The sequence below is a fragment of the Falco biarmicus genome, chromosome Z (genome assembly GCF_023638135.1).
Source record: "Falco biarmicus isolate bFalBia1 chromosome Z, bFalBia1.pri, whole genome shotgun sequence".
In the NCBI taxonomy this organism is placed as follows: Eukaryota; Metazoa; Chordata; class Aves; order Falconiformes; family Falconidae; genus Falco; species Falco biarmicus.
In genome coordinates, this window is record NC_079311.1 from 25122570 (window position 1) to 25143855 (window position 21286).

A 21286-nucleotide genomic window follows, 5' to 3' on the forward strand; every position below is an offset into this window, starting at 1 on the left:
ACTAAGTATTATTTATTTTGGTCCCCAACAGTTCACTGTATGTCAACTAGTAAGACCCAGAGGCATGCTCATTGGTTTGGGCTCCTGAACTGCAGAATCTTTTGCAGTAGGACAAAACACCTTCAAATAAAATTCTTAGATTCCTAAGCACATGGATTGAGGTTAGCGGAACTGTTTTTCATTTTACACGTGTAGTATTCAAATATTTTTAGCAGTTCTGTTTTGAGAGTATGTTGGAATAGTTCCCTTAAGAAGGTCTTAGTCAAATTCTAAAACAAATACTCTAAACATTTACACAATGGAATGCTGAAAGTGTCCACCTGCTTCAATGTTTATGCTATTGTTTAGTATGTAAAATGCAGTCAGGCTGTGACTTTGCCACCTGAATGAGGACGATGTCAGGCTCTGTATTTGTTTCCTCATCTTTTTTAAAATCTGAACGCCACCTGCAGCAGTACCAGCAACTGTTAAAACTTTAAATTTACCAACAGCTACTATATAACAGTGCTAAACAACAACAACAACAAAATGTTCAGGTAATTACTTCTATGTTTCCAGACTTAGTCCTAAAAAAGTGGATGGCTCCACTTTTGACACTTCTAGTCATAGATTTTCCAACTCTTTTAAAGTAGGACTAGTAAAGTATGAGGTCACTGAACAATACAATATTTTAGTCTTCAATTTTAAAATGACCAGACCATGCAAGACCCTCAGCTATTTTCTACTACATAATGTGAGTTAATACAAAAATACAATGAAACATAAGAAGCTTCTGATAAAAAAAGTAACAAAATCATGCTGATACCAAAATCACATGATAAAGGAAGCAGAAAAAGTTAAAAATCACTCATTTGTCTGTTACTGAACAGAGCTGTCAAGCCAGAGTATTATCTGCTCAAAATCAACAGAATTCTGAAGTCAAAAGTGGAAAAAGCAGTGTTTTACCAAAACTGCTGAAAATGCTGTAGGCCTCAGAAGCATTGTCCAACAGCTGGATTGGCCACATGATCAGGCTTTCCACCCCCTGGCAAGCAGGCAGGTTACAACAGGAGTATCAGGTCTTTAGTCAAAAATGAAATATATGTATATATATAGACATATTTATTTCTCTCCACACTCTTTGTTACTGTACGTATGTTGTACGAATTCAAGATACCTTCTTTTAAATGAAGTAATGCTATATAAATAACTTCCCTTACAACACCCAGGATGAAGACCTAGCAAAACGACGATGCAAAGCCATCAATTTTTAAACTTTGAAAAAGGCCATTTCATATGAAAAAAATAAAATAAAAAACACACCATAAAAGTGAACAGAAAATATATTACATAATTGCATATTTTTTCCTTGTAAAAGCTGGGAGCATGGTACAGGACTTCACCATGATGACTGGATAGGTAATGGTCTAAGTACTGAAACAGTGTGATGAAATAAAAGTTAGCAAAAAAGAAAAAAAAAAAAAGAGAAAAAACTAGATAGTTGTGGCAGTGTGTTCCCCCTGGCCCCATCCTGACTGAATAATGAACAACTGTATTCAGCTCTAAGCGGAGCAGGGAGCTTGCCTTGAGTGGTGTATCTATCTCACAAAATAGGTAAGGGATGCAGTCCAACACACAAACCAACTGACTGACGCTCAGAGTGAGGCGGGGATCTCACAGCCTGCTGTTGCTCCAGCGAAGGCCAAGACATCTCTGGTACATGTAACCATAAATCCGTATCTGTACTGAATCCTCCCTGCTCCATGCTGAACCACTGGGTCCAACTAACCTTCCTAACTGACACCCTGTTAAGAGCCAACTGGCACACAATAATTTACTATAGTGCCACTTTACCACAAGCATAAAATCTGGCATTTTACAATCTTCCCCAACACCTTCCCCAAGGATGAGAACTCTAAGTACTGGGACAGGTCAATGGGGCCGGACTTCTCTCCTTCCCAAGCAGGGACGCCTCTTTGGTAAGATTTGCACCTCCGACTATGTGGGATATTACCCAGGTCAACATCCTCTTAACTTGAGCTTGATTTTTGCAGTAAGTTGTTTTTGTTTTTTTTTTACCAATGCCAATTCCAAACTCATTATATCTGCCACCTTAATAAATCATTTATTTTTTTCAACTTTGTGAAACTGTTTCAGTGGAAGCCCTTGACTGGACTGGCAGGCAAATGTTAATTCTGATAAGTGGCTGTACATACAATCCTTTAGACAAATCTGTTGACGAAGTCTGAGACCAGGACTGGATCCAGCTGCACCTAGACTCCTCTCCGAGAAGGAGTTTAGAAAGCAAGGGGGTCTTTTCTGAACCTCATGACTCAGCCCAAGGGGTGCAGTCTCCATCCCTGTTCTGGCCACTTGTCAGACTCTTAACACAACAATAGCGTACTGTAAAAGAAAGATAAATGTATGTGCTAGAAACTGGCAAGCAAGTGATTTTCACTGACAACCCATTTTCTGAGAACTGTGAAATGGAAGTATAATACTTCTGGTAACTAATTAAAGAAAAGGAAGTATTACAAAGAAATGTATTTTAAAGAAAAAAAACCAACCCCACCCTAACCAAAAGACACTCTTCAGGCTTTTTCCCTCCCTTTCAATACAATACACAGTCTTCATATGTAAGTTCCCTCCTTGCTACGAAGATCAATTTACTGAAACCCATGCAGAAAAGTAACTTTCTTTTCACATTTTTGACAATCTAGTACATCTTGACCTCAAGATAACTTTTTTCATCTAAGCACATTTTACTGATTGATCACATAAACCCCCCAAAAATTAATATTGAAATAAACATGTTTCCTCAGGATCGTCACAAAAAATTACTACATAACATTTTGGTTTGTACTTAAAAGGAATGTGGTCTAGAGTTTGATCTACAATTACTGCATGAGACAAGCTGGCAACTGAACTCTGATCTGTATATGTCATATGGGTAAACTCAATCAAGTTCAAAGTAAGTATGTCATAAAAAATGAGGCATCTGAATTTTAGTTCTAAAGAGAAATACATTACAACTAAAAAAAATTTTAAAAAAAGATCAGTTCTGTGCAACTGATGTACATATTGCTCACAATACTATTTTTGAAACCTAAAAGGAATAAGGGCAAGAGCAAGGGAGACTTTGAAAGTACTTATAGCTCCATTATTTGATTTTTAAGGTGTTTAGAAAGAAAATTATAATATTTTAAAAACCACGCAGACAATTTTGACACCTATAGTAAAAGTAATGCTAATACAAAACATGTTTAAGTTCCTTCAAGTGTTGAATGTATTAGGCAATGCTTCTGTATTTCAAAAAAATCTCACAAGAGTATCCTGGTTCCAGCTGGGACAGAGCTAATTTTCTTCTTAGTAGCTAGTGCAGTACTATGTTTTGGATTTGGTGTGTGAACAATGTTGACAGCACACTGATGTTGTTAGCTGTTGCTATTTGTTGCATGTTGTTGTTGTTTAACAATTATACTCAGTCAAGGACTTTTTGGTTTCCTGGGCCCTGCTAGCGAGAGCGCTGTAGGGGCAGAAGAAATGGGGAGGGGACACAGCCGGGACGGCTGGCCTGGGCTGCCCAAAGGGATATTCCACACCATGGGGTGTCGTGCTGAGTATATAACCTGGGGGAAGAAGGAGGTAGGGGGGGACATGTGGCACTTGTCTTCCCAAGTAACCGTTACGCGTGATGGAGCCCGGCTGTCCTGGGGATGGCTGAGCACCTGCCTGCCCGTGGGAAGTGGTGAATTAACTCCCTGTTCTGCTTTGCTTGTGTGCGCGGCTTTTGCTTTGCTTGCATGTGCGGCTTTTGCTTTACCTATTACTGTCTTAGTTTCAACCCATGAGTTCTCTCACTTCTATCCTTCCAATCCCCTCCCCCATCTCAATACAGGGGGAGGGAGGGAGGGAGGGAGTGGCTGTGTAGGGCTTACCTGCTGGCTGGGGTTAAACCAAAACAGAGTAAATACAAAAAGAACAACTGAAAAATGTATGTTTCCTACTTCAACTACAAAGAGATACACTTACGTATTTTAAGTCAAGTTTCTAGAAGAAAGTAAGTTTATACAATTGCACCACCATTTCCTCCCTCTTTTACATTTTTTACTGGCCAATTTAATCATCAAGTTTGGAAGGGCAAAGAGTTTCCAAAGTTACTGTTTTCCAAGAATTTTCTTGCAAATTGGGAGTTGAACAGTAGAGAAACAAAAAATAGAAGCTTTACTGAAGGAAAAGCAAGCAAAACTGTTGTTATGTCCTAAGAGACAATAAAGACTGTATTCAGTGCTGGTGCCTCTCAACAGCCAGCCAATTCTGTCAAAAGCTCTTCCAAGCAAATAAAGAACATAAAGACAAAGCTCACAGATAACTAAAGCATGCCCACAGTTGTGGAGTAAACTAGACCTCACTATTAATGCCACTAACAAAGAACTTTACATTCTTGGCGACTTTAAAGAAGTTACTGTACCTCCATCAGTAAGTTTAAAGCTATGAAAGAAACTATGTTTTTACATAATCTCCAATACATTTCTAAATTTTTTCCCCCTCATTTTCACCATTTACAGCTACCTACAACATTGAGATGACCCAGTAAAGTTTGGGACTTCCTTGTAGGTAATTTATACCATAAAATTTCCTAATACTGAGATGTATCTCCAACAAACCTGTTGAATTTAAGCATGCCTGCTTAATGACTAGCATGATGCTCAGAAAGGGAGCATGGTGCTCTGGACCCATGGCTTCATAAAGGCTTCAGTCTAACAAATCCTGCACTGGTTCAGATGTGCATTTAAACATTAGAAAGACAGATAGGATCCAAGACTCTAGTAACAAAAAATAACTGCTGAGAGAGACAGAATTTCCTAACTCTTACCCTGCACTTTATAGAGTCGCATGGTATGTGTCACATGGTGGAAAAAACATACAACTTCTGAGAAAATCCTTCCATAAGCAACTCTTACGGTAGGTGGATCTGTAAAAATATAAGGCTAAAAAAGGAAAATAGAAAGTCAGAATAATTATTTTGAAGGTTTTGCATAAAAGTAGTGTCAATAAATCAAAGTATTTAATAAAGTCTTTGATTTTTTTAAACTGTTCTATATCTGAGTCTAGTCTAAAAGCTGGGAATTAAAAAATTACTCCTAATCTGAAATTCAGCAGTTTCTCTTCCCAGCACCACTTTTCCTTTAGCTAAAATTAACAAAAACCTCATTACATATCTCACAGGTATTTTATGAGGATTAATGGACACAAGGCCTACAGACAAACACAGCAATGTATTAAATATTGCAAACATCTGGACTGAGCTTTTTTGCATGTGAAATTACACTTGCTAACCTGTAATCATTCTGTAGTTTCATAATCTGTGGCAGACTGTTTGCTCAGTTTACTGTATCAGTGGTACATACTGCATGAGGAAAGCTGCCCCTACACTGTCTTCTGGACCAGTCTAGCATATCCTTCTGAAGCTAAAGAGGAAGTTTTTCTTCATCAAAAGCAGCTACAGTTGCCAGGGGAGCCCCTGGAATGCAGAGTAGAATTGGCAACCATTACGAAATCTCCAGAGGCACATTGGGTTCTTAATGATACTTATCAAAGACTAGCAGAAATTTTCTCATATCCAAAAAGACGAAAAAAAAAATATTTTTCCATGTAGTCACAGTCCTTCCAGGTTTTGGCTAAGCAAATGATTGATGCCTTCTTTTTTACAAGAGTTGATGCCAAACTGACCTGTATACACTATATAGAAATACATGGATGGTTGCAAGGGTAAAAACGGGTTAAATATTAAGCATGCAACTACTACTATAGGACAACAGCAATAAATAAAGACTTCATTTACCCCCCCCCCCCCCCCCCCCCCAACAAAATGCTTGAAAAACATGCTATTCAGAGCGATCTAAGCAGAAAGCTCTTAGAGGGTGGCTGTCCTCCTGTATGTACCAATGTCATAAGGAGAGAGAGCATGCTCTTTTCTCAAGGAAGAAAACCAAAGATCAAATTTATCTTGTGGAAGACATGAAATCAAGATTAGATACATAAAGACAAAACATGGCAGAAAGGAACAAGTACAGGCATGTATCATCCAACCTTCTTTGAACATATAACTATACATACATTCACAAAGAAGATTTCAAGAAGTATTGCATAAAAGAAGAAACTGAAGGAGACTTTTAAACACTAAAAGCCTGCCTTTCTATTCACATATTTACTCTTAAAGCTTCAGGCACAATGCTGTTTAATAAAAGCTTTGCCAGAGCTCCAAGAGGCAACTCTGTAGCTATCAACTGCAGGAATACTTTGTACAGGACGAGGAACCATAGTTGCTTACACTTTGTAAGATGGGTTGTTTTAGGGAAAGGGGGATTTTTCTACTGATCATCTTACAGCAATGTTGAATTCAGTTAACTAGTACAAAAACCCAAATGAGGAAAGAGTCTTTTGGACTTCCTGACTTGTTGACATGAAAAAATGATGGGATACTGGGGTACTTCCAAGATGTCTCATCTTGTCAGTAAGAGAAACACGTATTACCTATTATGCAAAATCCATTTGCTAACAGAAATATAGCAGTAGTATTGTATTAGGAGGACATGAAGCCAGGTGAATTAATATCATGGGATAAAGGAAATTTGAAGGCCAGATCTTAGGTTAGAATTTGAGCCGACTTTTGGGTTCTCTTATTTCCATGAAAAACGTCAAAGATGCATAAATGTAGACTGAATCTTACCCTTTCTTCTGACAGAAGAGATTGCTATCTATCTGCTTATCTATTGGACATAGGCAGCGAAGACAAACTCATTCAACTAGACTACATGCTCCTAGAAGTATATGTTTAGATTAAAATCCCATGGAGGAACTGGATTACTGACAGGAAGGTAGAATAATTCATTCTTCTTCAAAATCATACCTACAAGATAGCACAATGTGAAGATCCTCAGGTTAGCAATGAAGGGCTGAAACAGCAGCTAAAGGAACTCTCAGAAAATGATCTGAGAAATCTGAAGCCAACAGGCCTCAAAAGATTATCAGAGCAAATACCCTCACCAATTATTACCTGGAAGAATACTACTTACATGAACAGCAGCCTGCCAAATACATTCTGTTAGCAAAGTAACACCTATTTCATGACCTTATCTCTGTTGTTTTTTAAGGACATTCTTCATTAGGGCTCTCACTGGAGCTATCCAGGACCAAACTACCAAAACAGAGATACTAGATGAGGGACAAAGCAATGCAAAAGGCTGTGCAATTACTAAAAAAAATTACCTGAACTTTTTATTTGATTTTTTTTTTAGAACAAAAAGTAAAAAAAAAAATAAATACTTGAAGGAACTTTGTTACATTGAGCTTGTTAGTATAAAACATGATGGTGACGTTGACAACAGCTACCAAAATACATTATTCCCATAATGGTAGAAAGCCAAAATGAGATGCATTTAACAGCTCCCTGATTCTGGGATATTGTCACAAACACCAAATTCACACACCAGATTCTCCAAGGTGGACATGTTGCCACATCAGCTCCCCAGCTGAAGATAAGAAGCAACCATACTCATTGCTCTGAACTGTATGGAAAGACGAGGTGATACTGAAGAAAAGGAATTACACATTATTTTGCAGATATTGTCTGAAACAACAGAATTTTTTAAAATCACAATTTGTGATTCCATTAGCACATGCATTGAGAGAAATGCATCAAAACCAGTTTGCAAGCCTCTAATTCAGACACAGCACAGGGAGAATATACAAATGGGGAAGGGGAGTTACAAAGGCACATGGTATCATGTGATTTTGGGGGTTAGACAAGTTTTCTGATACAAAGAGTGGAGATATGATGTACACTCAAGTTCACACGGATGCCTATTGCTTCCTGACTGTTGGGCGAACAGGAAAAATGAAGAAAAAATATGGTACTATAAGAACAGGGAAGTCTCCTAATTAATTTTTCATGTCTAGAAAAGAACTGATGCTAGAATGTGATTTCTTAATAGTTAGCTGGAGACATATGGAGTTCAGAACCTATAAAGAGATAACTGACCAGGTCTGCCACACTGAAAACAATTTGGTGAATCAGGCTTTTAAGCAGGAAAACATCTTCACACACTGAATATGCAGTTATTCTAGCATCTTTGTAAAGATCCTTGGTGAGATGCACAGAGGCCTGTGAAATAATCTTGGTCCTGGATCTGAAATATAAAGATACTTTCAATGTGGAAGTCTGACCAAGGGGCAGAAATAGGCCTCTTACTACTGAGACACAAACCACTTTCTAGTTGGAAGGAACAATGATAGAGATATATTTGCAAAACTGACTGTACAAAGCCCCAGTCTGAGTTCAGTATTTACTCTGGTTTGAGTGGGAGCCTAGACTAAACGACCTTCTAGCATGAAGGATTCTGTGATTACTCAGACCTTAAAATAGGAATAAAAATACTTGGGTCTCATATCCAGTGGTCGTCTCAAGACTCCACTTCCTAAATAGCTACAATGGATAGTGACTGTAAAATCTGTTCCCCTCTGCTCCACTGGAAAGGGGTTCCATTTTACAAGGTTCAGCAGCCTGCTGTGGCAGGTTTTTTTGAGCTTGGAAAGCAGTATTTTCAAAAACAGGATAACAGAACTATGGGTCAAAGGGTCCAGAAACCATTTTTCAGTACTCATATTCAAGAGAAATATGACAACTTCCCCTTGAAGGAAATAAAAAAAAAATAACCAAAAAAAAAAAGTAAGCTAGACATTTAAGGGAGAACATGTGGAGCAAAATAATATCCCATAACTCCCCACGATATCTTAAAATACTTGTCATCGAATCAGGTGCCAAAGTGCCAAGAGGCAGAGTTAACAGGAGAGATACCTTCACTTAAAGGTTTGCTGGCTGGCTTAGAAGCTGGCATGGCATATTGCAGCCTGAAGGCATGAAGCATGGGCAATAAGCCTTTCCTGTTTAGTCAAGTGAAGCACTACTAACCATCTTACTGTGGCCTAGAAATTTCTGGCAGTGCAGCACACTGTTGGTGTGGAAGTCAAATAAGCTGTGCTCAGAAACAAGTTTTACAATGCTGAATTGCTCTTGATATGCCTGAGATTTTAAGAAAGAATTCAAGACAAAAGTCTTCAAGAACAGTTGCTTCTCAATAGCAGATTTCCCTTCATTTGACACAGTTTGAGATCAGACTGGGCTGGGGCAGGGGGGTGTGATTTCAAAAAACCCAAAAAACAAATACTATGAGTTCTTGAGAACTGTTTGAAGAATTATGTGGCAGAAAAGAGATGGCTGTCATTTGAACACTTCTGTCTCCAAAACCAACCCCACCAATATGTGGGACAGAGTTTTAGATGATGGATATGATACTTGAGGAAAATGCATAGCACCGAGGAAAGAACAGACATTTCAAAGACAGCCGATTTCTGAATATTGTGAGCACCCTCCAGGTAGTGGTGCCTACATATTTGTCTCTCCCCGTTATCAGGCATACAAAACCAGGGGAAGTATTAAAAGTAAGGACACTTATGCTTGAATGAGGATCCTCTGCCCTTTTGAGAGGGAATATTTGAAGATGTATAGATACTGCAGGATACTCTACATGGCTAGTCTCTCTCCTTTTGGGCAGTGGAACACCCTAACCTCGTCCACAAAAATGTGGAAAGATATCAGTATCTTTTCCTTAGGCTTGAAGGCCAAGCATTTAGGTAACTCAGATGTGTGTTCTTCTCTGAGAAGTAGAGGTAACGGGTAACCCTGACAGATTAAAAAAGGACCTGTCAAAGTTTCTTGAAGCTAGTAGCAGCAGCTACAGCTATACAAGTCAGAGACCATCACCAGTAAAGGAAGTCTAACCATGGACACAAAGTGTGAAGGGGAAAAAACCAGGAGAAAAGCTCTAACAGTAGAAATGCTGCAGGATACTTTTTTAAAAAAATAATGTATCTTTTCTTATATATTCTGTTAGCACATAAGTACCTACAGCAACTAGTATATACATGTGTGCACAGACACAGCTGCCTGAAGGAGAATCACAACTTCCCAATCTGAGTCTACCAAAAAAGTCCTCTTAGATTCTGAAAAACTCATTTGTAAAACAAGAAAATGAACCGCTCACATTGATCCCACAAACACTTAGCATCTGACTCTTTGGAAAAAAAGGGCTTTGTTCTATTCCCTATTGATACTGAACATGGCTAGTAAGTAGGTCATCACGTATTGACTTCGTCTTGAATATACAGAAGAAAAACAGACATTTAACTATTTCAAAGTTTACTGAATACTGGGGTTTTTTTCCTCCACATCTAAGAGATTTATGGAGTCAGCCACCCTTCACAAAATCACAAGAGATAAAAACATGTTTTCCCTCCACAGGCAGGATGCTTTTGTTTGTATTTATTGTAAGGTTCAAAGACGTCCCTTCGTTCCAAACCATGATAACACTGGTATGTAGTTAAGCAGCACTAACGCTTAAAAAAATTAAAATACTGTCTGTCTTTTTCCCTGGTACCTTGCTTTTTTTCTGTTTTGCACAAAATACAAAGACATGGTAGGAGCACTGTCTTATCTCTAGGCAGCATGGAGCCTCTGTTCTGTGTCACTGTCCTGGACTTCACACTGGTGTCCTGACCTGAGACTGCCACTGAACTACTTTCACACTTCAGAGACAGCAGAAATAGAATCATCCACGGTCAAGACCTTATGCCACAACCCAGAGAGAGTTTTATGGGGAGCTGTCTAGCTGCATCATGGCAACATTTGCCATGGTGTCGTACAGCCTTAAGTCCAGCTATTCCTTCCAGAGCAGTGACAAAGAGTTACTGGTGTACCTTCTATTTGATGCTATGTAAATTGCTGCCATTAACCCAGGTCTCTGCTGATGGCCAGTTTAGTGCTGGCACTAGAGGCTTACCACTTCTTAGCAAGAATGCACTCTGCAGTGCTCTAGACTGATTTTAGGTCAGCCATAAAGACGATTAATTCAAGGGACCTTTTGAAAGATGCAGATCTGTGTACACTCTAGTAGACAGATTACCATTTGCAAAATACATAACATCTACTCGTGACAGCCTACTGATGACCAGAGCTACATGGTATGTGTCAAGTGTTCTTACGTGGTTTTAAGCCACAGTCTGCAAAGGTAGCATGTTACAGCGCCAAGTTTCCAAAAATAAACTGGCAGAAGAATCCAAGACCAAAAAGGTTGTGTAAGTACTACAGTAAGACAGAAAATTAAACTAGATGAAGAAAACATTTTCTGAATATTGCAGAACTGAAAAGAAAGGAATCAAAACACTTACCAGATGATAAAACAACCAGTTAATAAAGGCAAAGAAAACATAACTGTACTCATACCAGAGGAAAATGACCCAACATCAAATGCAATTATTCTCTGCAAAGTTTGCAGTAACAGGGGGACAGGAAAAAAAAAAAAACACCTAGCCAAAAATCAAGAAAACTGCCAGTAATCTATCCTATTGCGACTCTGCACAATGACTTAAAAAATGTCAATCCACCTCACACTGAGAACCCTGAACAGATGGCATTTCTTCTGACAGAAATCTTCAGTTCAAAATGTCTTAGAAACTACTAAAGGATTACACTGTTTTTCCCAATGGGAAAATCTAATTAATGTTATTAAAATGCAAGTCAAATGAGCCTTAATATTAATGAAGCAGAATTTTTAGAAATATAATTATTTCATTTTTCTTGTATAAAAAGTTACAAAAGCTGAACACACCACCCTTTTTAATGTTAACTAAAAATGCACTTTAATTTCATTTTTCATAAAAGTTCAATATGTACCCTATTTTCTAACTGTGCTTGAGGACAGGGGAAAGACTTTTTCTGATTAAACCACAGCATTTAGCTACGTAGCTTTGTCAATATTTTTATTAAGCAAATTCAGATGTGTATTTAGAATTAGATGTTAATTAGCAATTATTGTTTACATAAGCAAAAGACTAAGTAGCATCCAAAATAAAATTAGCTAAAGTGTGACCATGCAGCTGATGAAAGGTAAAAATAATAAAAAAATGCCCTAAGTGATATTGTTCAGGTAGTCACAGATTAAAACACTGACAGGTAAAAATTAACAGTAAGTGAAGCCTATTGAACATTACTAATGGAAACAACTATGGGACTAAATAATACTAAATAGTTTAAAACTGCCAACTCACACTCAAACCATGTGCTTCTAAAAGAAAGGAAACTGTTCTGTCCACTTGCAGACTGATTTACACATGTAACAAACAAACAAAAAAAGATTACCCCTCCTTTTTTCCAGATGTGGTAAACATAGAACTCCTAGTTTGTTTTATACATGCAACTTAAGTTTCCCCAGGAGAAACTGGGCAGAAGAAAAATGCTGTAAAGTAGCTAGCTTCTTAAAAGTGTTCATTATTTCATCGTTTGCTTTCTGAATTACCACCTTCCCAGTTCCACCAGTGGTAGAGTCTGCACGGTAATTAAGTCAGTGTAAGAACATTGTCATTTCTGAATTTCCAATTTGAAAACTAACAGGAGTATGCTATTACCCTCCAATAATTATGCAGCTAAAAATATTGATAACCTTAGATAAGTAAATCAGAACAGTTGCTTGTTACAGCGTCTTTACATTCATCAGTTTGACTCAGTATCTTATTTACCACATTAAACTAAATATGCCAGTATCAGCTAAAAAGGTACTACACTCTGAACTGAAAGTTCCTAATTCCCAATCAAGAAATCTTAAAGATCAGAAAAGTGAAGAAATGAAGAAATTAAACAGTATGTCCTACACCTTTTCAGCATAAGTGAGTGAAATTATTTTATTGATAATGAATGGTCACATCTCACCTGATTTCTTGCAAGGGTAGCAGCTTGGTCCTAGAAAGTTTTTTGGTGAATCATAAATATTCTGAAAATTTTTACACTTTCAAATTAATGCTATGTTTTTACCCAAATGTACAGTTAAGTAATAAGTTCTGCCAATAATTTCAAAAACTGATGCCATTATTTCTAGTCACACAGTTGTATTTCAGGGTTGGAGAAAACTAGCTCTTCCAATCAGTATTTCCAGAACACTTCAAGTTACTTAGAGATTAGAATCTCTTTGCAAACGGAAGATTTACCTTGGCATCTCCATCTGGTAAGAAGAGATAAGCTCCACTTTTATCACGGTTACTTGTAGTTCCATACCAAGCAAACTCCACTTTCATTTGATGATTTTTACCGTCTTCTTTGGTATTTATTTTCTAAGGACAGAGAATTATGTTTAAAATGGTTAACACATTTGAACTTCCACAAATAAGAACAGAAGTTCTTAAAAAGGTAAAACAGTGCTTCAAAATATAATGCAACACACCTCCAGTAATCCAGACATTCCAGAAAACCACAGTTTCATGTAAGAATTTTCTAAGATTATATTATCCACAGAATTCTGCATCTCTTTTATCTTGAAAAGTCTGTCTGGCTTCTCCTGCCTATTATTTCTCATGTATATATTATAGTCTGCTAAAACTGCTTCTGAACTCTGAACCTCCAAAAGCTGATAAACTCCAATCCCCAGAGGCGGTAGATGTGCCACAAAAGAGATCTGTTGGGAGCAAAGAAGAAACTGTTATTAAAAACACTAAAGTATCAACTTTTCATACTGAATATGCACTCAGACTAACTCCTTTTGCTTCAGTAATTTTAGAATGGCTTAATTTTCCCCACATTCCATAAATGAGTATAATACTGCAAATGACATTCCAAAATTAATAGCTGAAGCACATTAAGAAGACTTAGCAAAGAAAAATGTCTGCATTGCTAATTTGTATAGCATCAAGATCACTGTTACATTAGTGCAATAATGATTTTGAATCTTGTTAAAAAAAAGAATGGTAGCTGCGATGTGCAGTTCTGAGCATCTTTCCTGTGTATTAAAGATGCGTGTTGAGCACATCAAGTGCACACAGATCCTATTTATCACTTAAGTTGCATTTAAAAATCCACCAATTTAAATAGCAAAATAAGGCAACTGTCTCATTGTTAGTCTCCGGTTATTTAGGAGCTACAAAGTAAACTGCACAGAAGAACAATATACAAGGTAGATTTCCAAAGCAATATGCTCAGAATTTGAGGTACTAATACGTGATTTTAGTTCTTCTTCCTCAGGCAATTAACAGTGTATTATTTAGTATAATTATTGTACTGGTTTTGGCTGTGATAGAGTTACACATTTATTCACAGTAGCTCATATGGTGCTAGGTGTTGGCATCAGCAGTGTTGGTCACATAGGGATGCTTTACCCATGGCTGAGCACTGCCTCTTCTGCTTTTCACGCTGCCCTGCCAGCGCGCAGGAAGCTGGGAGCTGACCAAAGGGATGGATCATAGTTGGAACTGACCAAAGAGATACCCCAGGCCACACAGCATTGTGCTCAGCAATAAAAACCGGGTGAAGAAGAGGGGCACGTTGGGAGTTACAGCCTTTGTCTTCCCAAGCAACAGTTACAGCTAAGCCCCACCTTCCTACGGATGGCTGAACACCTGCCTGCCAGTGGAAAGCAGCGAATGCATTCTTTATCTCACTTTGCTCACATGCAGTTTTTGCGCTACCTATTAAACTGTCGCCTCAGTCCACAAGTTTTCTCACTGTTACCCTTCCAGTTCTTTCCATCTCACTGGGGGCAGTAAGTGAGCAGCTGTGTGGGACTGCGCTGCTGGCTGGAGTTAACCCACAACAGTTATCAATAATTATCCATTTGGAGGACAACTGAGACACACTTAACTGAATTTTCTTCACAGAAACACTATCCTGAAACAAGTCCAACTTGGCTCCCAAGTCAAAAGGAATCAGACTAAGAATGTAAGCCTGAAAGTAACACAGTACTATTATATTACTACAAATACAACAAAATACAGTTTCTGATGGGTGATCATTGAGGACAATCTTCTATAACGATGTATGACTTGGACATTCTAGGAAACTTTGTTTAAAACCAAAACCAACAGGTGGACTCGAAGTCCTCTGACTAGCTTGAGTACAAGAGTACAGCCTCTATATCTGGAAGATAAAAATCAGATTCTAACTGCCTAAGCCATTGTACTTAAAAAAACTTCCACCTGGAGTACTTGAGCACATACAGACTGTCTGACTGTGTGTATAGACCACCACTTGAAGGAAAGACAGCTTTGGAAAGTTGGAGTAAAATACACACATCCAGTATTTTCTGTTCATGCAGCTGAAACAGACCTTTTAAATGTAATATACTATCACAAAAGTTTAATAATTTATCAGATTAAGAAACATTAATGCTAAATATATATGTGTGGGGGTTTTCCCCTTAAAATGACTTAATGAATTAATGGCATTATCTGCAGAAGACAGAACTGCGAGTATTTACAGTACGCCTTCTGTTTCTTCAACTGTGAAGGTACAATACCTATCAAAAGTACTTTAACGCTTTTTAAAGCGGCATACCTGATATGCTTCATGTGATACTGTAGTTGCTCCATCCCAAACAGCATTAACCTGGACAGTAACAGGTTTTCCCAAAGGAGATAATATTTTAACCCTAGGTGAATTCACATTGACTGAAACCACTGAAAATCGCTCTTGTTCTGTAGGATTATATATCAAAAGGTACCTGCAAAAAACATATTTGCCAAATTATCTTTTGGCAAAAAACCTTCCTCCTTCAGGTTTAATATCATTGCACATAAATTTTATGTACAGAGCGTTAAAACAGTGTTAGAACAACAGGTACATACCACAACAAATAAATATGCAAAACATAACCAGGAAACAATGGATATTTAACATCAACTCTGGCAGACCTCATCTTCTTAATGCTATTATTTTTCCAAGAAATTTTAAAAATAACTTAGAATAGAAATACTTCAATTTCCCATCTTAACTACTAAATTATTGATAATAACAGTTGCAAGCACAATCAAGACATTTAAGGGCATTTAAAATTTATTTTTCAGACTGAACTATTAAATTCTTATCCACAGTTGCTCTCCGTTTAACATAACTTAGAAACAATGAAGCAATGAATAAAACCTGCTGTACATACATATATATCTGATACATTTTCTTTAAAGCAACTAGTTTCTCTCTGCTATAAGGGAAATTTTTAAGTAATTATAATTTACCAAATTCCCTATGGCAATTGTCTGTGTATACATTGAAATCTTTCTATTAGGTACATATGGAATAACTATTTTTTATGTAACCTTATGCGTGTTCTTTCATTTGAACACAGATTATGTTACTACCAAAAGAATCGGCTCTGAGACTGAATACAGCAACTTCGTTAGCCTATACATTTTTTATTACAGGTTTCTATGTTTTAAGATATAGAAAAATAAATATACTAGAACATTTGTGACTCGTGCATCTGTAGGACTATCATTACACTTGTCTTTTCATTGTCAAGCTCAAAGAATGCACTATTTACAACTGTCCCCTGAAGTTTCCCTCTGCTCATTTCATCCTTTAAAAAAATTTATATTTCACAGTGAGAAATGTTCTCGCCGAAATTTCTAATAACTTCTTAGATACACAGTAGAACCAATATTCTATCTTCAACCTCTTTGACCCTTCCTGATGTAAAACAGTTTACTTCATTAAATCTTATGTTTCACCAGTTTTCAAGATATCCACTTCTTACTCATCAAATCACTCCTTCAACATTTCTTCTAAGTAGATTCTCCTTATTGTCTGCTCTGTTTTCTACGCAGATTGCTCAGCATTTTGTGCATGATTTTACTTCTCCTCCTTTCATATCTTCACCTTCAAATGCAATTACCACCTTCACAAATGAAACTGCTTCATCTAGAATTGTCTCCTTCCACCCAAACTAGTAATCTCATTGTCACTTAGATCTTTCAAGTTAGACATCACCTGTAGCTTGAACCTCCTTCCATAATCTCACCTTCTGCTTCTAAGTCTTCCAAATTCCTTACTCACACATGTAGACGCTCTGTGCTCCATTATTTGCTAGCCTGGCACTACAGTACAGCTAAGGTCCTGCTAATAAGTCACATAGCTAAACCCTTTATTCTCTTCTCTTTTCCAACATTAGCTCTAAACAGGGTAGCCCTCATATATAGACCTGCCAGAGGAGAGTGAGGTCCCATAAAGTCTGACAGGCAGTGGACAACACTACTAAGATGATACTTTGGAAATAGTGTAACAGCAAAATTCAGGGCTGAGAGGCAGCGGCAAACTGCTCAGAGTTAATTAGGAGGTACAAATTTAACTCTTCCTTCTTCTGGGACAGAGGACTTTACACAATTACAGTGTAAAGTCAGAGACACAAAGTTAATCCACTACTAAACTATCAATGCAATACAGACGCACAAGGAAAATCTCCATGATGCTGGAAAACCTCACCTACTCTCTTCCAACCTGCTCTTTGGTTGTGGTTTGGTTTTGTGTTTGGGTTTTTTTTGTTTGTTTTTGGTTTTTTTTTTCAACACTACTACTAATTTTAACAAAAGCCATTTTGCACCATGGATACTCAAATTCTTATAAACACCAGCCAGTCTACCATTTCCCCCTTATCTTTTCACTGGCTCCCTCTTTTTCCCTGCACTGAACTTAGGCTGTTTATCTTCAATTTCATAGCTTTTCACCGCTACTCTGTTACCTCACAATCATTAGGAATGGTCAACTCCAACTTCTCATTAGCTGAATAAACTAAAATCGGAGCGATGTTAGCTTTTTCTATCAAGAACCTTTGGATCACCTGCCATGCATAGAATGAACTTCCCATAAAAAATTATTTTCCTTTTAAATCCTTAGATGAAGATTCCTGTATGTTGTTACATCACAACTTCTGTGCATAACAACTGTTATCCTTGCATATTTCCACATCTAACTGTGGTCAGCTGCCTTCTAGCACAACCAAAAGCACTCTGGGATGCCCTTTTTTAAAGCCCTGTTTCATGTTGAGGACTTACAGATCACTAGGCAACACAATAGTTAACCATATTCTTGGTCAGCTTTCGGAGTCTTTAAGAACTTACGCAAGGCTTTGCGAAAGCTTCCTCTAGACATGGGTAGGTCATTTTACACACCTGCTTAAGTGAAGATGTCTTCTTTTTTGGATAAGATTTTAATTTAAATGTTAATGTAATTTTTTATAACAGCTGTGGAATCAAAACCAAACTAAACCAACGTTCTCAGTCTAGACCCCTTAGATAGTAGGAAGACAAAAAAAAAGTTAAATACTTTAAGAAGTCATATACTGTGAAAGAAGAGTGTAAGAACTATGTCAGAAACAATACACACCTATGAGATGATCCTACACCAAAGATCAGAACAGATTATCATTCCCATCCCTCAACAGAACATTACAAAAATCTTTTACTTATTCTTTCTGTACTGTATAATTCCTCAATTCTTACGCCTTCAAGTAAAATGCTAGCTTATGTATACAATTTCTACTAATGCTACACATACTCATTGAATTTATCTGCCAAACAAAGAACATAAATATGTAACAATGCTTCGAGAAACTTTATTCACCTTCCCATTGTTATAAATGTGTTACACAACTTTAATTAGTCACATGAAAAATTTACCCTTGACAAAAGACCCTAGGAACTGCCACATTATCATGACATTTCACCACGCTTTTTTTTTAATATATATATATATAGATACAATAAAGCCCTTGTTGTACCAAGGTACGTATGTTTTATACCTTCTTGATTCTATGTATTGTAAGTGCATTATGTGTATTGTTAAGTAATAAGGCAGATGAAGCTAGTAACAACAGGGCAGATTTTCAGCAGTCAAAATGCAGGAATTTTGCCTAGATGGCAGTATTTTGTTTTCAAATTTTATTTCAACAGGACTTAAGCATTTATACTAAGATCTAATTCTGGTGCATATACAAAAGCACTGACTAATTAATTAAATCACAGTACTTCTGAAGTACCATTCAACTCCCATCCTTAAATAACAACCCACCATAACTATTTTAAATTCTATATGAAACAAAAGAGCCATATTTCACTTAACCTTTATCACTGCAAAGAATGTCACCCACAAATGCAGAGTACAACTGCGTAATGTATTGTGGTTTCATTACACAGAGAAGCAACTTGCTAATATTAAAAGGTTTTTCTATTTCAGATTTTAAGGCAAAAACATGACTATTACTGTCTTTCAGAAGCAGCAAGATATTATTCTGCTTTCATTATTCATATTACCAGTTTTTGGCAACAGCATTAAGCAAACTACAAAAGCTCACATCTTTTGTCCAAATAAAGGGGGAGGAGTTTTAATGCCTACTGGTAAAATTCAAATTAAGACTTTTATTCAAAATATTTTACTTAATAAACACCGTTATGGCCAAGTGTCATCCATAATTTCTTTCATTTATGCAAGAAATTAAAGAAATCTGAAGCTATTTCAAAGAAACCTGAACCTATTTTAATATAAAGTGTATTGAAACAAAAGGAAATCATATAACTTTCTACAGATAAAGCAACCGCCAATTTACTCATATTTACGCGTATTCTATCTGTGCACTGGGAGCAGGAGTAAACTATTCTCAGCCTCTCAAAAAACGAGAAACAGGTGCAGATTTGAGCTCTTAATCCTAAATTGAATGTACCTCTGATAAGCAAATACTTGCAATTTCACAAAAGCAAACCCTGACACCTGTTTTTCAGTCACTTTTTAAAGATATACCTTGAATTTTTTTTACCCCATACTTTTCTGGGTCTCTGAAACCCAGAATGAGTATCTGTTTTTCATACAAGCATGCTATTTCCCCTATATAACCTACCATATGCCATTAATAAACCCTTCCATTAAACATGTACATTCAAGCATCAAAGAATGTTTTGACTAGTCTTTCCTGTAGTAAAGATTTAACTTGCTGTGAAACATCTTCAGTCAGAGCTGAAAAAAGCCAGCCCCCACTCTCATTTCGAATACTTTCTTTATTAAATCACCAAGAAAACTACATTAGCTACATTCACAGGCAAAATGTGAATAAAGCTAATTCAGATCTCTAACAACTTTAATCTTGGTCTCCTAGAGGAATGCTATTGCAAGTTTTGTACTTGAAACCCAACAGTTAATCGTATTTTAGACCACTATTCTTTTTTTTCACTGATATGCACCAATATATGGGCATACATATATGTTGATACATACACACATTTACTGATAAGATCTACAATACAATTAACACTTCCTTACAAAGTTCAGTCTATGCTTCCTTCACAAGCCATGAATTCAACTAATGTGAGAAGCCAGAAATCATATACTAGTAGCATACGTCAGCAGATCATCAGTTAACAAAGGATTATTCAGAAGACCACCTCTTCAAGACACTTGGACTCACGACAGCTAAGGACTACAGCTTTTATTGCTTGGTGGAGAATCTTTATTCAAGTTCCCTTTGACAACTAATTCCTTGAGGCACTTGTAAGCTCAGACTGATGAATTTTAGAAGAATCTCTCTGACAAACCTTCACAGACAGATTAAAGCATTTCCCATTGTAACTCACTGGAATTGGTTCTCTGAGCACATATACACAATTTCAATGCAAAGTTACACAAACAGCACCTTTGACGCTGGTTAGTTTCTTTTCCTTAGAGGCTAAACGAGGAAACATGGAAGTGGTTAAAAAGAAAAACTGTTACAAGCACAACCAAAACTACGAAAAAGACACAAGCCATGAAGCCAATACACTATAGCAATGGTCTTCCCTGAAGAATGAAAAACAACAAACACAAGCACATAAGTTCTCCTGAATCATCAAAGTGTCGGGGTGGGGAAGAGGAGTGAAAGGGAGGGAAAAAACATCACTACATATTAAAATGCTTTAAGTCCTAAAGAAAATGAACTGGAGTAACTACATATATGTAAAATCACCAGAAGGACTAGTGGGTTAGAAAACCATGGTTCAACAGGAGAGGTGTTCTGAGATCTTGGCAGCCAACAGACTAAGATTTTAAGAGTTCTAACAAAACTGATATTATCTAAACGAAGTCATCTCACTGGGATGATAAACAATAAAAACTCTCCTGACATCAAATGATGGGGAGGGGGGGGGGGGAGAGAAATCTGAACATTTCCAGATCTGAAAACATGCAAAAAAAAATTACTTTGAAAGATGTGAGTCAGTATAGTAACACTGTTTAATTAGTAAACGCTAATGTGTATGAGGTGTAAATGAACTGGGGATTAGTACTGAAACTGTGTAAATCACTGCTTGCCACAGTAGTTGCCAAAAGTACCATAAAAAACAAATAAATCTGAATTGTGTGACTTCTGCCATATGTTGGAAACCTAAAAACAAACAAACAAAAAAACCCACA

General features: G+C 37.1%; 1 protein-coding gene across 2 annotated transcripts in view; it reads right to left on the reverse strand.

Annotated features, from left to right (window-relative positions):
- Positions 1–21286, reverse strand: part of MAN2A1 (mannosidase alpha class 2A member 1) — a 128010-nt gene that overhangs the window by 31863 nt on the left and 74861 nt on the right. For both annotated transcript variants that reach the window (XM_056323960.1, XM_056323961.1), the window contains exons 13-16: positions 15416–15581; positions 13314–13544; positions 13081–13203; positions 4856–4970 (exon numbers count right to left, since the gene is read on the reverse strand). In XM_056323960.1, coding sequence (XP_056179935.1) covers positions 4856–4970; positions 13081–13203; positions 13314–13544; positions 15416–15581 — 635 coding nt within the window. The remainder of the gene's footprint in view (positions 1–4855; positions 4971–13080; positions 13204–13313; positions 13545–15415; positions 15582–21286) is intronic.